This window comes from Sinocyclocheilus rhinocerous, unplaced genomic scaffold (genome assembly GCF_001515625.1).
Source record: "Sinocyclocheilus rhinocerous isolate Xijiao unplaced genomic scaffold, SAMN03320098_v1.1 scaffold1733, whole genome shotgun sequence".
Classification (NCBI taxonomy): domain Eukaryota; kingdom Metazoa; phylum Chordata; class Actinopteri; order Cypriniformes; family Cyprinidae; genus Sinocyclocheilus; species Sinocyclocheilus rhinocerous.
The window spans coordinates 555,634-569,979 of record NW_015640388.1 but is presented as its reverse complement, the minus strand read 5'-3'; the positions used below and the strand labels follow the sequence as shown (position 1 = coordinate 569,979).

General features: G+C 41.5%; 1 protein-coding gene across 1 annotated transcript; it reads left to right on the top strand.

Annotated features, from left to right (window-relative positions):
* The first annotated feature begins 554 nt into the window (after positions 1–554).
* On the top strand, positions 555–9,838 carry LOC107752638 (angiomotin-like 2a). Its single transcript, XM_016568664.1, has 11 exons — positions 555–917; positions 1,706–2,501; positions 2,594–2,786; positions 4,025–4,169; positions 4,265–4,351; positions 5,975–6,270; positions 6,355–6,554; positions 6,658–6,759; positions 6,883–7,049; positions 7,545–7,700; positions 8,046–9,838. The coding sequence occupies exons 2-11, from the start codon at positions 1,777–1,779 to the stop codon at positions 8,114–8,116; spliced, it is 2,142 nt and encodes a 713-aa protein (XP_016424150.1). The 5' UTR covers positions 555–917; positions 1,706–1,776; the 3' UTR covers positions 8,117–9,838.
* The last annotated feature ends 4,508 nt before the right edge of the window (positions 9,839–14,346 follow it).

The following is a 14,346-nucleotide window of genomic DNA, read 5'->3' as shown; positions in this document are numbered from 1 at the left end:
CACCCAAAAATGAAAAACTCACCCTCATGTTGCTCCAGACCTGTATGACTTTCTTCTTCAAAAAGAGAATCACAGCCTCAGTCACCATTCGCATTCTTTCCATCTTTTTCCATACATTGCAAGGGAATGGTGACTGAGGTTGCAGTCTGCCTAGTATCTTTTGTGTTCCATAGAAGAAAGTCGTGCTTAAATCAACATGAGGCTGAATAAATTATGAATAAATACTTCCTATATTGTTTAAGCCTGATTTGCAAGTCTTAATTTTTTATTTTTAAGAGAACTATACATGTAAGACTTGCTAATAACTATAGAAAGTAACACATTCATAAAAGTACAAATTCTCCATGATATTTTGTGTAGCTTATGTAAATCATGCATTATAAGTAGGCTTAATGAGCGCACTGGAACTTCAAAAGAAAGTGTAGTAAAACAGAACAACAAAGGTTACAGATCTCTGTGACTTTTACTGCATTCCTCTCACCGTTACAAACAAAAAATAAACGTCTTCAAGAAGCAGGACAAATGCGCACGGTGCTGAGAGTGAATGCAGTTCCGCTTGTCTCCCCCTTCAGCAGCGCGCTCCGCTTGGAGGCGAGCGGTTCTGCCTGCGCTCCCCGAGAGGAGGCGGGGCGAGCGACAAGCGGAACTGCTTTTGATCCCCGAGGGACTCGCAGCCTTCACATTCCGCGCATTCCAGAGGCTGTGAACAATCGGAGCTCGGTCATTTATTAGCAGAGCCCCTCGCCTCCTGAGCTCAGTCTGCTGGAGGTGCTCTCCAGACGCGCACGCAGCTCAAACATATACGCATGGAAATAAAAGCCGTACTCAACGAATTTCCTTAAGGATTATATCGTTAAACAGATATACGAGTACAGAAAGACGTCCGTAACTTTAATTCGTTATGCGATTGTGACTTGGTGAGTTTTTAAAGTAGCTTGTTGTTGTTGTAAACTGCCCTTTTTTATGGCTCATTGCAAAGTTTCTGCCAGTGGACGATGCTTGTATACAATGCGTTTTAACGTTAATTTAATAGACTGTACGTGTAAGTTAAGATTTTATGAATTTCTTTGTGGGCTATATGTTGTAAATCCAGCGTTTTTGACATGTAGGACACAATGTTTTTGTGAAATATATAACATCTGTGGTGCTACATTCAGGTTAAACTACAATTAGAGAAGAGAAACTAGCCAACTTGTATAATACCCCCTTGTTTATAATGCTCCTTTTGGCATATTTAAATGTATTACTACAGTTGTGATAGTAAAACAAAGATGAGACACTAGATAGGAATTTGTCTTTGTAGCAGGAAATCATTTTCGCAATTTTGGAAAGTTATTGGATCCTACCCAATTTTCGTTCACTTTTAATTCTAATCAAGATATATATATATATATATATATGTGTGTGTGTGTGTGTGTGTGTGTATATGTATATGATATATGTATGTATATGTATATGAGGAAACCCAGTGCATGATGGGGGTTGTAGGATGGTGCCAGTGGTATTTTGGGTAAACGTGGTGTTGCTGTGGGTAAAGGCAGTCAGCCTAGAAGCATGTGGAGTGAGGCACCACTCACTGGTGTTTGCTGTTGTAGAGTGTTGCAATATAGATGAGCAATAGCAAGGATTTGCATATGAAATGTAATTTTATATATGTATATAATATAGATTTATTTATGTTTTAAATTTTTTTTTTTTACATCAGGTTCGCTGTCTAGTCCAAAAATCTCTCCTAACACACTATCATTGATTGCTGTCTGCAAAACAAAGACTGAAATGAGAACGGCAGAGGATTCGTCAGGCACGGTGCTGCACCGACTGATTCAAGAGCAGCTCCGTTATGGGAACCCTACTGATCCTACTCTGTTGGCCATCCAGCAGCAGGCTCTGCGTGGAGGCAGCAGCGGTGGTGGTGCAGGAAGCCCTCGTTCGTCCCTGGAAAGCCTAACGCAAGAGGAATCACTTTCTCCCCAGTTGTCCACCCGGCAGGAGCCCCAGGGCCAAGAGCACCAGGGGGACTACCAGCATTCAGAGAGTCCCGTCTGCAACCTGTATCAGCTCCACACAGAGGAGCTGCCTACTTATGAGGAAGCAAAGGCTCATTCACAGTACCTGGCCTACCAGAGAGGTCAGGTAGGGCTTCTGCACGGCAGCCTGGAGACCCCTGGAGTGGTTGGAGGAACCGAGCAGGAAGAGAGAATGTGGGATGTGAAGCGGGAGCATGCACGCTCGCTCAGTGAACACCTCATGCACCTCTCGCTGGAGAGGAACTGTGCCCATGACAATATTCCCATGAGCTCATCGCATAGCTACCCCGAGCTCTCCAATAACCACTCTGGTCCTGTTGTGAACGAGAGGTCGATTCATGAGCCAGACCAACGCGGTCCACCCCCGGAGTACCCCTTCATGGTCAGATCCCCTGGATATATGCTTAGTCATTCACAGGAACATGGGCACTATTACAAAGAGCCTCCCCCTGCTTTCCACTCACAGCATCACAGGTACATTCAACTGGTATTTTGCTAATTTATATTTCATTTAGGTACATTGAGGGTGCTTTGGCATACTAATGGTTTATATTTATCTCTATCAGGTTATTTCCAACCCAGTCACAAGCGCCTCGCCATAGCGGCCTGCCCTCGTTGACCCCTGCTGGCCAGGATGTCATTGTTGGAGGATACAGCATCCCGGTGAACAACTGCCAAATAGAGCAGCTCATTAAAGAGAACGAGAGACTGAGAGGAGAAGTAGAGAGCTACAGTGAGAAGGCAGCAAGGCTTCAGAAGGTAAGAGAGGACTCTTTGTTCCTTCTTAGAAACCTCCCAGAACTGTTATATTCTTAGTATGACCCCACATATTGCCATGGATGCCAAAGAGGCAGCCGTGGCCTTTGATTTTGATCTCAGAAATGACCTACAAAGGGTGTGGAAACAAGAAATCATTGTGTACTGGTGTCTTCTAGCCACCACATTCTAAGGATATTAGCCCTCTCGCCGTGTAGGAATGCGTGCAAGGGAAAGGATCAGAAGGATTTCGATTTAATTTGAAAAGCACTCATTCCTAGTGACTGAGTTAAAATTCCCAGTAACTTATTTAGCATATGAAACAACATTGAATTTACCCATGCCTGCAATGCCAAGCATTTTTTTTGTAACGTGATAATGTCATCACTTAAATACCAGAGTCTCATGCCAGAATAAGGGGAGAAAAACGGGTTTATTTTATTTTGCATTTGTTTTGCAAAGGTTTATTGGGCCTTGCATATGTCGTTCAGTCATTTCAGTTGAGATTCCACATAGTTCTTGCAATCAGAACAACTGTATTCTTAAAAGAATGCCGTACTATAACAGATCATGGGTCATGAAGATCAAGTCGCCTTCATACAGAGCGATAAATTGTAAATCCGAAAACTCCAAAGGAGAGGGCCTCCCTGGGTTGTTCTGTCGCCCTCTTTATTAGGATTCCAATGGGATGCCAATAGGAGCAGATGTCTCCACTCATCTCAGTGTCCGCGAATGAAGAAGGGGCTTTGCGTAGCCCACAGCTGACAGACTGGGCTGCGAAGAGCAACAACCAGACCCCACAGCTGTGGATTACCTGACTGAATGGCCCTTTCACTTTCACAGAATCCCACTTAGCCCCCAGGGTTCTGCTTAAGAATTTAACAACACATTCATTTCATATAGGTAGTTTTTAAGTAAAAATTCTTCCCTCTTTCCCTTTCTTTCCAGAATTGATTTTGTCTATCTGTCATTCTTGCTCTCTGATCCTTGTTTCAGTATGTTTAGGTGTAAGAAACAGTGTAGTTGACCCAAAAATGGAAATTCTTGCATATACTCACCCTCATGTTGTTTCAAATCTGTGTGACATCCGTCCTTCCACGGAACACAAAAGGAGATACTTAGTATAACGCCCAACTTGTACTTTTCCCTACAGTCAAAGTGAATGGGAACCAGGAACTGATGAGTTCCTATGGGTTAAAGAGTAACGGTGGATATTAAAATGTCTTTCTCCTCTCTTTCAGCTCGAACAGGAGATTCAGAGGATATCGGAGGCTTATGAGACTCTTATGAAGGGATCTGCAAAGAGAGAAGGCCTTGAGAAAACCATGAGGAACAAGCTTGAGAGTGAGATCAAGCGACTTCATGACTTCAACAGAGATCTCCGGGGTAAGATTGTTCACATAGCTGAGTAATTGTCTTAAATATGAGCTACATGTTTAGGTATGAGGCGATTTAGTACTAATTGTTGACTCCCACATTAGACCGCCTGGAAACAGCCAACAAACAGAGAGCAGCCATGGAAGTTGAAGACAAGAGTCGGCATGCCTTCGCTAAACTGGTTGAGCAAAGTAAGAATTCCCCTTTGCTTCTCTATAAATGATCTTTCTCCCAATATGTGGTCAACCATGCAAGCAGTCCCAGCTGTTCCCACTGAGTTTTATGTTTATGTTGTAGGCATAACTATTCATTCCTCCAACAATAATGCAACAAATTGTGCCATTAGGTTTCAGTGAATAGCTGGTTAGGTACATGCTGTATTCTTCATCTCAGATAGTTGCTTTTGGAATTCGACCACCAACCTTCTCTATAAATGATCTTTCTCCCAATATGTGGTCAACCATGCAAGCAGTCCCAGCTGTTCCCACTGAGTTTTATGTTTATGTTGTAGGCATAACTATTCATTCCTCCAACAATAATGCAACAAATTGTGCCATTAGGTTTCAGTGAATAGCTGGTTAGGTACATGCTGTATTCTTCATCTCAGATAGTTGCTTTTGGAATTCGACCACCAACCATTATTAAAGCTGTAAGTAAATGAGACCTGGATTCCTGAAATATTTTCAGGTATTTTGGGAAAAATTCATCCTCCTGGAATGCTTTCCAACAGCCCCCACCATTATTTCAGCTTCTGAGGCCCTAAGCAACCCCTTGTTATGCCCTATGCACTGGCTCTCCATTTTTGGTCATATTGGTGCTAAAGAATTTAGAGATGTGGTAGGGTAAAACGGATTTGTTTTGCTAATCCTAATAGGGATTGTTGTTGTTGTTGTTGTTGTTGTTCAGCATTTGATTTGACCCTTTTGGAATGGTCTTTTTTTATGTTCCCCAAGGATAGAAGTATGAAGTGATCCTTCATATTTGTGTAATAAAATTAGTTTAAGTCCAAAACAGAAGAGTTTTGTCCAAATTCTGGATGTTTAAATGTTTAAAATTTCTTTGTGAGCCAACACACAGTTCCACAGAAACATGTCCAAGCCACGATTCAGCACCTCTGAAGACTTGTAACGATGTATAGGTTAACATTACAATTTATGACCTTGTGGAGCTATTTGCTTTACATGTTTACTGCCTGGCTCAGATGCATTCCAGAGATACAGTTGGTACAAAGACGTGCGTAAGTGGATAAGAGGAAGTCTGCATTCCATCCAAAGGCATTTGTTTTGGGTTGTATAATCAGAGTAGGAGTGAAATGGAAGACTGATGGCTGTCTAATTTGTTTTCTATTTCTCAAGGCATTCAAAGTGACCCAAAAATTTGTGAACTGGGCTTTAGTATGTCCCTTTTCAGTGTGCCAAGTCATCTTAGAGCTTTTGAGGAATTCAGCTTTCCAAATGGGAATTCATTGAATCGTTTTTGTGATCTGGGAATTCTAAAGCAGTCTGCGGTGTAGGTCAAAGGACACTCGGAAACTCGACCACTCCCCTGCAAACCCAGACAGATATGTGTAAATCAAGCATGCCTCTTTTGTTCCAGACTCTTGTGGGAAGCTTATCCCTTGAGAATTTGTTAGAATGAGACTACAGCCCAGAGAATGCTCTGGACACACCCCAGTCCTACAGCACGGTCATTCATTTTGTGGCCTGTGTAACAACTAAGCATGATGACAGAACAGAAAGCATTGCTTGTACCCTATGTAGTAAGTTGTCGTGGTACATAGTTCTCACAGTGTTTTTTTCTCTTTCTCTCCATAGATGAAGATCACCTTCGCGAGCGGGAACTTCTGGAAAAAGAGTTGCAGCATCTGCGGGTCTCAGGAGAAGAATGGAAGAGGCGGCGAGAGGCCTTGGAGCAAGCGCTGATGTCCGCTCAGACACGAAATAGGCAGCTGGAAGAAGAGTTACGCAGGAAAAGAGCGTATGTGGAGAAGGTGGAGAGAATGCAGAGCGCCCTTGCACAGTTGCAGGCGGCATGTGAGAAGAGGGAGGCACTGGAGCTACGACTGCGGACCAGACTGGAGCAGGAGCTCAAGAGCCTGAGAACACGGCAGGTAAAAAAACGGACATCTTCTGTTCGCCCGACTGGTGAGAAAATGTTTTGGGCTTGACAAGTAAACCTTTTCTTTCTCTTTTAGTGGCAGACTCAAGCCCAGCAAACGAGTCCTGGGTCCTACTCGGACCTTAACGTGTCATCTCTGCATCAGCAGCTGAGGGAGAGAGAGGAGCAGGTTCTGGCCCTGGAGGCTGACATAACCCGCTGGGAGCAAAAGTATCTTGAGGAGAGCACGATGCGTCAATTTGCCATGGATGCCGCTGCTACTGCTGCAGCTCAGAGGTGAGTCGCAACAGAAGTGATAGAAGCTTTGCCTAAAAGGACAGGAAATGGGAATTTGACACAAAGTTTGTATACTCTTGTATAACTGTAATGCTCTTTTCAGGGATACAACAATCATCAACCATTCACCTCGCCATTCACCCAATAGCAGCTTCAATGAGGACCTGCCGTCCCCCAACCACAGGCATCAAGAGATGGAAAACCGGTATGTCCACTATTACATTCTCTATCCACAAGTGGAAAGTTATTCAAATTTTGTTAGCAAAATTGACAGTTTCGTTTCCATTTCTGTCCATGTGCTGTATCTCAAAGTAGTATGTTTTATCAGGATTCGGGCGCTTTATGCTCAGCTTTTGGAGAAGGATGCCATTATAAAGGTCATGCAGCAGCGGTCACGGCGAGAGCAAGGCCGATCTGAGTCGCAAGGCCTACGACCTGCTCGATCCGTTCCCTCCATCAACACGGTTGCCACAGCTAGCACCACCCAAACCAAAGGTGAGCATAGTAGCCATAGCCAGTGGTTTCCAATCCTGCCTCTGGAAGAACACCTTCCTGCAGAGTTTAGCTCTGACATACCTGCCTGGAAGTTTCTGGTAATCCTGAAAACCTTGATAAGATGGTTCAAGTGTCTTTAATTAGGGTTGTAGCTAAAATCTGCGTGACATTGACCATCCAGGAGCAGGATTGGACACCCCTGCTATATGTCTGTAACATATCTGAACCAAAAATGACAAATACTTTCAACTGGACAACTGGCAGCTTCTTTACTTAGCGTGTATGTAATGTCGCCAAGAAAGAATGTGCCAACCGAAATAAAATGCATTCCCGAAATAGTCTACATCTTGTGAAACGGAATGCATTTCGCTGTTCTCTAGAATAGATCCTCCAGAACAGTAAAGGGAGTTTACAGGATGGCAAATGTTTGCGTGGTGGTATGCCTATGTTGGAACCGGTAATTAAACTGCTTCCTTTTCCGTCTGCGATTTTTAGGGAAGAGCCTCTCTGATGACCAGACGGCAGCTGCGTCATTGCCCCCGTTGCCCCATCCTCTCACCAAAACCCAGTGTCGAGACAGCAGCACCCAGTGTGAAGAGCCTTCAGACGAGTCCAATCCTAAAACAGAACCTTCCATTGCTCCCAGTTCTGGTGTGTAAACTTGTACATAAACCCATCTTCACTTGTGTCACTTACTATGTTTATTTGGTATTTCTGGAGCAGTTTGATAAGTTTTGTTGATTGACATATGATGTGGCAAATCTAATATGTAGTATCAGGTGACAAAGACGATGCTAAACGTTAGAACTTCTGTAATAGTGGTGCATACTTGCCCTATTGAACCAGAGTGGTTAAAGAGTAACCTGAGCACCATGTCAAAGCAGCAATTGGGGAGTGAACACAAATAAAACATAGTCAGAGTTTTGTAAAACTTCCTGCATTATTTGCTCTCCAGGCATTAGCCAACAAAGCTGAAGATCTTGTATTTCGTTACAGATTCCACTCCTCTCAACACAACTCAGATCAGCAGCGCTGTTGAAAACGATATGGTGGAGATTCTCATCTGAGATTAACAATGTTCAGCTTGATGCTGCCTGCTGGTCTTATGCACAAAAGATTCTCTCCTTGGGGCTCCATCTGAGGACCAACCATATCAAGAGAAGCTGTGCTTGCTTTGAGAAGGAGCTCACCATTGAAGCCGGTCAGTTTTGTATCGGACGGAGAGAAGAACGGATAGTGGGAGTAACCTAAAGCTGATCCTCGGTGAAGGAGAGCTGAGCTCTCTTGACAGTTCCTCCACATGTTAAATGACAGTGTTTCATCTCAGCTGGTGACTCTCAACCTGGACTGTGAGATCTATGGTCTGAATGTGAGGTACATGGACAGTCCTCTGCAGAGCTCCAAAAAGCTTTTTAAGTGCTTATAAACGCATTGTATATGAGTATTGCTGCTGACTGTGTGACAATGGAGAAATAGGAAGAAATATCCCACTGTTGTGAAACTTTTGTTTTTGCATTTGCTTTCCTTTAAGGAACAACCAAGGGCAGTGTTTTTTTTTTTTTAACCAACTAAGTATACCAACCCATGTAAGACTATATCCCACATTCCATAGATAAATGCACAGACAAATATATCTCTAACTTTACGTGCTCCATGTATAGTAGATGTACCATCGCAACTGCTTCATTCTTAAATATCAAGAAAAAAATAGTTTGGATTGTAGGAGGCCAAATACAGTTTGAACCTGGAGGCCTGGGATTAGACAATTTACCAGAATAGTTGGGTAAATACCTTCACTAGCACTCCCTTTGACTAAATCATCATTACAGTTGGCGTTCTTACTATAACTGACTGACAGCGGGCGCTTCTGGCTCTCTGATTTAAGTAGAGGAATGGGAAGCCTCTTTTCAGGGACAGTGGATGGGTACATGCTCTTTTAGTGACACTTAGGGCAAATGTTACCCTTAGGAGGGATGGGGCTGATGTTTCAGATGCCATATTATTATTTTGCGCCCAGAACTGCAACCATCATGCTTGCCATTCCCTCGCAGACAAGCCGGAGCTAATCTTCCCACATTCCTCCATGGCGGAATGCCCCTGCTCAGAGGAAAAAGGCTATCTGCAGTCTGACCTTTGGCCTTAGAACGGCTAGCATTTAGACTACCATCCCTTTTTGGATCTGTTTATTTCCATAGTGCTGCAGTAGCTGGTTCTACTGTAAGCATGCTTGATTATGTGACTCAAAGGTTCTCCAATGTAGCAACTGTGACTAGCCTTGATTTCTGAGACGGAAATTTTCTGCTTGTTCTCAATCAAGACTACACTTGCGTTATGGTGGGATAATGGTATAAACGGTTACCGTGAAAACAAATCTTATCTATGTGGGTAATAAGTATCATACCATGTTAATTTAACCTTTCTCACTATCATTAAATGCTACTTTTATTTTCCTATTGGCTCTGATACAAAGCACTTGCTGGTCAGTGCTTCGTAGTGGAGTCATGCTTGTTTTGTTCATTACTTTGACTGTTTACAGAAGGGCTGTTTTGAAACGAGAGAATTTAATATATTTTGTATATTATTTTACTTTTTGGTATTTAGTAATGTGAACATGCCAAAGATTTGCATTACAATTAAATTATATAATAAAAGTATGCGCATTAGCGATGTGAAATTCGCTAACTCGTTGACCCATATTTGGATGTTGCTGTGAACTTCAAGAATGGGGAATTGTTTTGTATGTCATTAACATTTCAGTCATTTGAATAAAACTTTAATATATATCTTTACAAAGACAGTGTGTTGGCTGGTTTGTGTCTTAACTGAAAATACAGATGCTTTTAGAGGGAGGTATGAGCGGTGTGTCCTCCTGAGATGTTTCACATGTGCAAGTCTGTGCAAACTGCTCTTATCTGTGTCCCTTCTTTGGCATGAATGACATCTTTCTTTCAGAGCACAAGGGAGCCTTATTCACAACAGCAAAACAATTCTGCCACCTGCTTCAGTGTTGGCAAGCAGTCTTCATAAAGAGAGAGAACACATTCCAACTCTGCTCTCAAAGCCACAAAAAGAACATTCCTCTCATCAACTGTGCAAATGTTCAAATGGAAGATGTGCAAAAATTTGTAGTACAGACCAAACACCAATAAATACTCAATAAAAGCACAGTGATTTACCAAAAGCTGAGAATACAGTTATGAAAGTAACCAGTACTGTTTTGTGGCTTTGCAAATTAAGACGTAATTCTAGTCTCGAGAGGTGCATCCAGAATTCTGAGTAGGTACTATATTTGAGAGGAAACAAACTTCGCGACCTGCGGCCGTATTGTCATTTTCAGCAGTTGCATTGATTCTCTGCCATTCACAACTCCACTACGATGGCATCAGATGTGCACTTCAGAATCTCGGTGGAAGTAGGTCATCTAGGTACTTTTCACCTACTGTTTTGAATATTATAAATTCGGACATAGTACTCTTTTCACATACTGTTTTTCACCTACTATACAGTAGGAAAAATAGGCATATTCGAATGCAGGGTAGGACATTTAACTGCCTTAGGCAAATTAGAGCTAACCAGACAAGGGTCTCAACAGTTTGGAACGCTTTGCAAGCCAAATTGATTCAACGCTACATAGCTCAACATCAAGAGGAATTTGCCCCCTGGTAGAGTAAAACATGTTAAAGCATTCCATTCCAAATGGGGAAGAAGAGAGATGTCTGACATGTCAGATAAGAAGTAGAGCTGAAATGCTGTTCTTGTTTTTTAGCACCGAGGAAAATTCTATACAGATGTTGATATTTCATAACTCAGAAGGCTTAGTGGAGTTCTCAGTTCAGTTATATATCTTTAAATTATCGGTTTTGTCTCCGATGTTTCTCCAAAAAATAGATTTGGAGAAATAAACACAGACAAATGAGACGGCCGACAAAATAAGATTATAGCACAGCTATAGGTAATTCAATGAGAATTTTTCATACTGAAAACTTGCAGACTTCAATCACAACAAAGTTTGAGTCATTATTGCAGGGTTTCTCAACTATTGCCCTTTGACAGTCCTGCAGAGTTTAGCTCCAAACTCACCTGCCTGTAATTTTCCAGTAATCCTGAAGACCTTGATTATCTTGTTCAGGTGTTTTTATCAAGTTTGGAGCTAAACTCCAGGATCTCCAGAACCAGAAATGAGAAACTCTGCAATGTTGAGATCTTATTTAAAAACTCAAGAGCAGGAGGGCCACTGGTCTGCAAAGTTTTGCCCCAAACCTAATCAAAGACCAGAGTGAGTGTGTATAAGGCACAAACCTGTATGAAAAATGTGCCTGGTAAAGTTTCACCTTTCCTCCCTGCTTTGTCAGCAACATTAATCCCTTAAGAACTTTGACTTCCAAGTTCTGTTCATCAGCAGCATTTTTGAAATAGTTTTCTGAAGAATGCAGACAAATGATTCATTGTATAATAGCAGCCTTTTTGGTGTTGGTTCCAGCCTGCCAACTCAATGTATTCATGTTTCAGGATAAACTTCCTTGTAGTATTCATTAGTATGATGATCCTCACACACACCCTGAGCAAAATGATTACTCGTGCATTAAAAGCTGTGGGACATCTATACCGTTAAATAAGTCCACTGAGAAGGGGACTGTGTGTGCTTTTCAGTGGGTTTCTGTTTTCAAGATAAATATTTTGCCTCACATGCCTCCCTCGGTAGGTGTGAGCTGGCATTCCATAAATGCTTTGCGAGATACCTGGCTGATGGGTTTACATGTGACGGATCAGTGTGACTTTCCTCAGCTGAAGGAGTACAGACGCAAGGAATGCTCCCGCTGGAATGTCTCTCTCCTCAGGGGGCTCCTGTACACTTCAAGGTCAACCAATGGCCTGGTGTGTTAGCAGTCACCTCCTTCCACTACCAGAAACATCGCTGTCCATTGCTGGGCTTATAAATCGTTTTGATACCACTGTGCCTTTGTGTAACTTAAAGCATTTCTTGTCTCACTTGTACAGTCTTGTTCATTTCTGGTGTTCTGTCTAGGTGAGGGATCAGATTGGTGGACTAAGAGCTTCAACATCTGTAAGTGTGCATACTAAGATCTCACGCTGTTCCATGGGGAATGTCATTCTTGGCACTCTGCTTGTTTTAGCAGGCTTCCCAGGCTCCCCAAATTTGAGTGGAACCATCAGGGACAGTCCATTCCAGAAACATCTGCAATTTGAAAATGTAAAAGCCTTGTTGAGGACATCTGCAGTTTCTTCTGTAATGCAATGCTACTGCTATAGATTGTGTTCAGAGGTTGTCATAGTGAATTATGTGGTTTATGGCATCAGTCGATACCTAAAGTGATAGTTTGCCCAAAAATGAAGATTCTGTCATTTACTTACCCTCATGTCATTCCAAAACTGTATGGCTGACTTTCTTCTGTGGAACATAGATTTTTTTTTTTTAAGAGATGTCCCAACATTCTTCCAAATATATTTTGTGTCCCACTGAAGAATGAAATGCATAAAGGTTTTCTTATTACATGATTAAGTATGATAGCCATCATGAAAATGGTTCCCATCAATGTTCAGAATAGTTTTTCCAGTGATGCCCTCACTGACTCAGCAAATGAAAAGCACATTGTTAATATTGGCCTTTACAGATGTTCCAAAGATCTTAGTTAGTAACATGTTCTTGGTTAAGGACCTTAGTAACACATACCTAGGAAAATGATTCAATAAGTCAAATGTAGTGTTTTTCATCAGTTTCCATAGAGACTCACCGAGATTCCAAAACCTCCAGGAGTGTGGATGGAATAAATTTCCCTCACCGACTCTTTCTCCTTTCCTTTCCAAAGAAGGTTACAGCCATCTATTAGGTCTCTTTTACAAGATGTAATATACGTCTCTGGTGACCCCAGAACATGCCTGTGAAGTTTCAGCTTATAATTCCCCACAGATCATTTATTATACCATGCTGGAGCAGAGTTAAATATCTTTTTTTTCTCTCCGATTAGTGAAATTCCTCTACAGCATCATGGGTAATGTAGTTTTTCACAACATATTCTGCTATTAAAGATTATTATTTTTAAAATGAGTTAAATTAATGTGAATAAACGAGTTCAACAAAAGCATATAGAATCGAGTAACAACCTCAGAGCTCACAACATGTCTGTCTTTAAAAGGTTTGTCAGTTACGGTTTAAAATCAATTTCCCTATGGAGAAAATTAATGGAGTTTTTATTTCTGGAACCAGCTTCCGGCACTGTATAGCTTGTGCCTCGGTTACTACAGCAACATCAAACAAACAACATCTGTTTCGTGACATTTGCAGTTCTTCATCATGAGAAGTTTATTTATTGTATGCGTTTTAAAAAGTAACTACTTACACGTTTTTCTGAGAACACACACATGAACTGCATGCGACAAATACTCTAAACACAGTTGGTTAGGAACGTAAACAGCTGCATGTGTATCAGTATGTTTACTGCGAAACAGTAGCTGTGTCCCAAATGATGCACTATACTTTATGCATTCATACTCTATGTACTTATGCACTATGTACTCAACCATGTAGTGTATGAATTATATAAGGCTATTTTGTAATCGGAGTCTGATAGCCCCTCCCCCTTCGCTACATAATTAACGTGCATCAAGCACACTACTCTTTTTTTTTGTTTTTTTGTTTTTTGGGGGTTATTTAATTGCATCATCCGTGTAATTAAAGTGCACTTTTTCTTTTTGGAATTTTCAGTGTGAACGCACTACTCGCACTGTTTATACTAGAAAAAAAAATCATAGAATAGTGCATAAGTAGCAGTTCTTCATCATGAGAAGTTTATTTATTGTATGCGTTTTAAAAAGTAACTACTTACACGTTTTTCTGAGAACACACACATGAACTGCATGCGACAAATACTCTAAACACAGTTGGTTAGGAACGTAAACAGCTGCATGTGTATCAGTATGTTTACTGCGAAACAGTAGCTGTGTCCCAAATGATGCACTATACTTTATGCATTCATACTCTATGTACTTATGCACTATGTACTCAACCATGTAGTGTATGAATTATATAAGGCTATTTTGTAATCGGAGTCTGATAGCCCCTCCCCCTTCGCTACATAATTAACGTGCATCAAGCACACTACTCTTTTTTTTTGTTTTTTTGTTTTTTGGGGGTTATTTACTATGTACTTCCGTGTAATTAAAGTGCACTTTTTCTTTTTGGAATTTTCAGTGTGAACGCACTACTCGCACTGTTTATACTAGAAAAAAAATCATAGAATAGTGCATAAGTAGCCTACGCGATTTGGGAAGCACCTAG

Bases quoted from the DNA above. Each gene is read 5' to 3' on its own strand.
- LOC107752638 (XM_016568664.1), top strand. From the start codon at position 1,777: ATGAGAACGGCAGAGGATTCGTCAGGCACGGTGCTGCACCGACTGATT. The intron at 7,050-7,544 runs GTGAGCATAGTA...TGCGATTTTTAG, and splicing joins TAGCACCACCCAAACCAAAG to GGAAGAGCCTCTCTGATGAC. The intron at 7,701-8,045 runs GTGTGTAAACTT...ATTTCGTTACAG, and splicing joins TTCCATTGCTCCCAGTTCTG to ATTCCACTCCTCTCAACACA.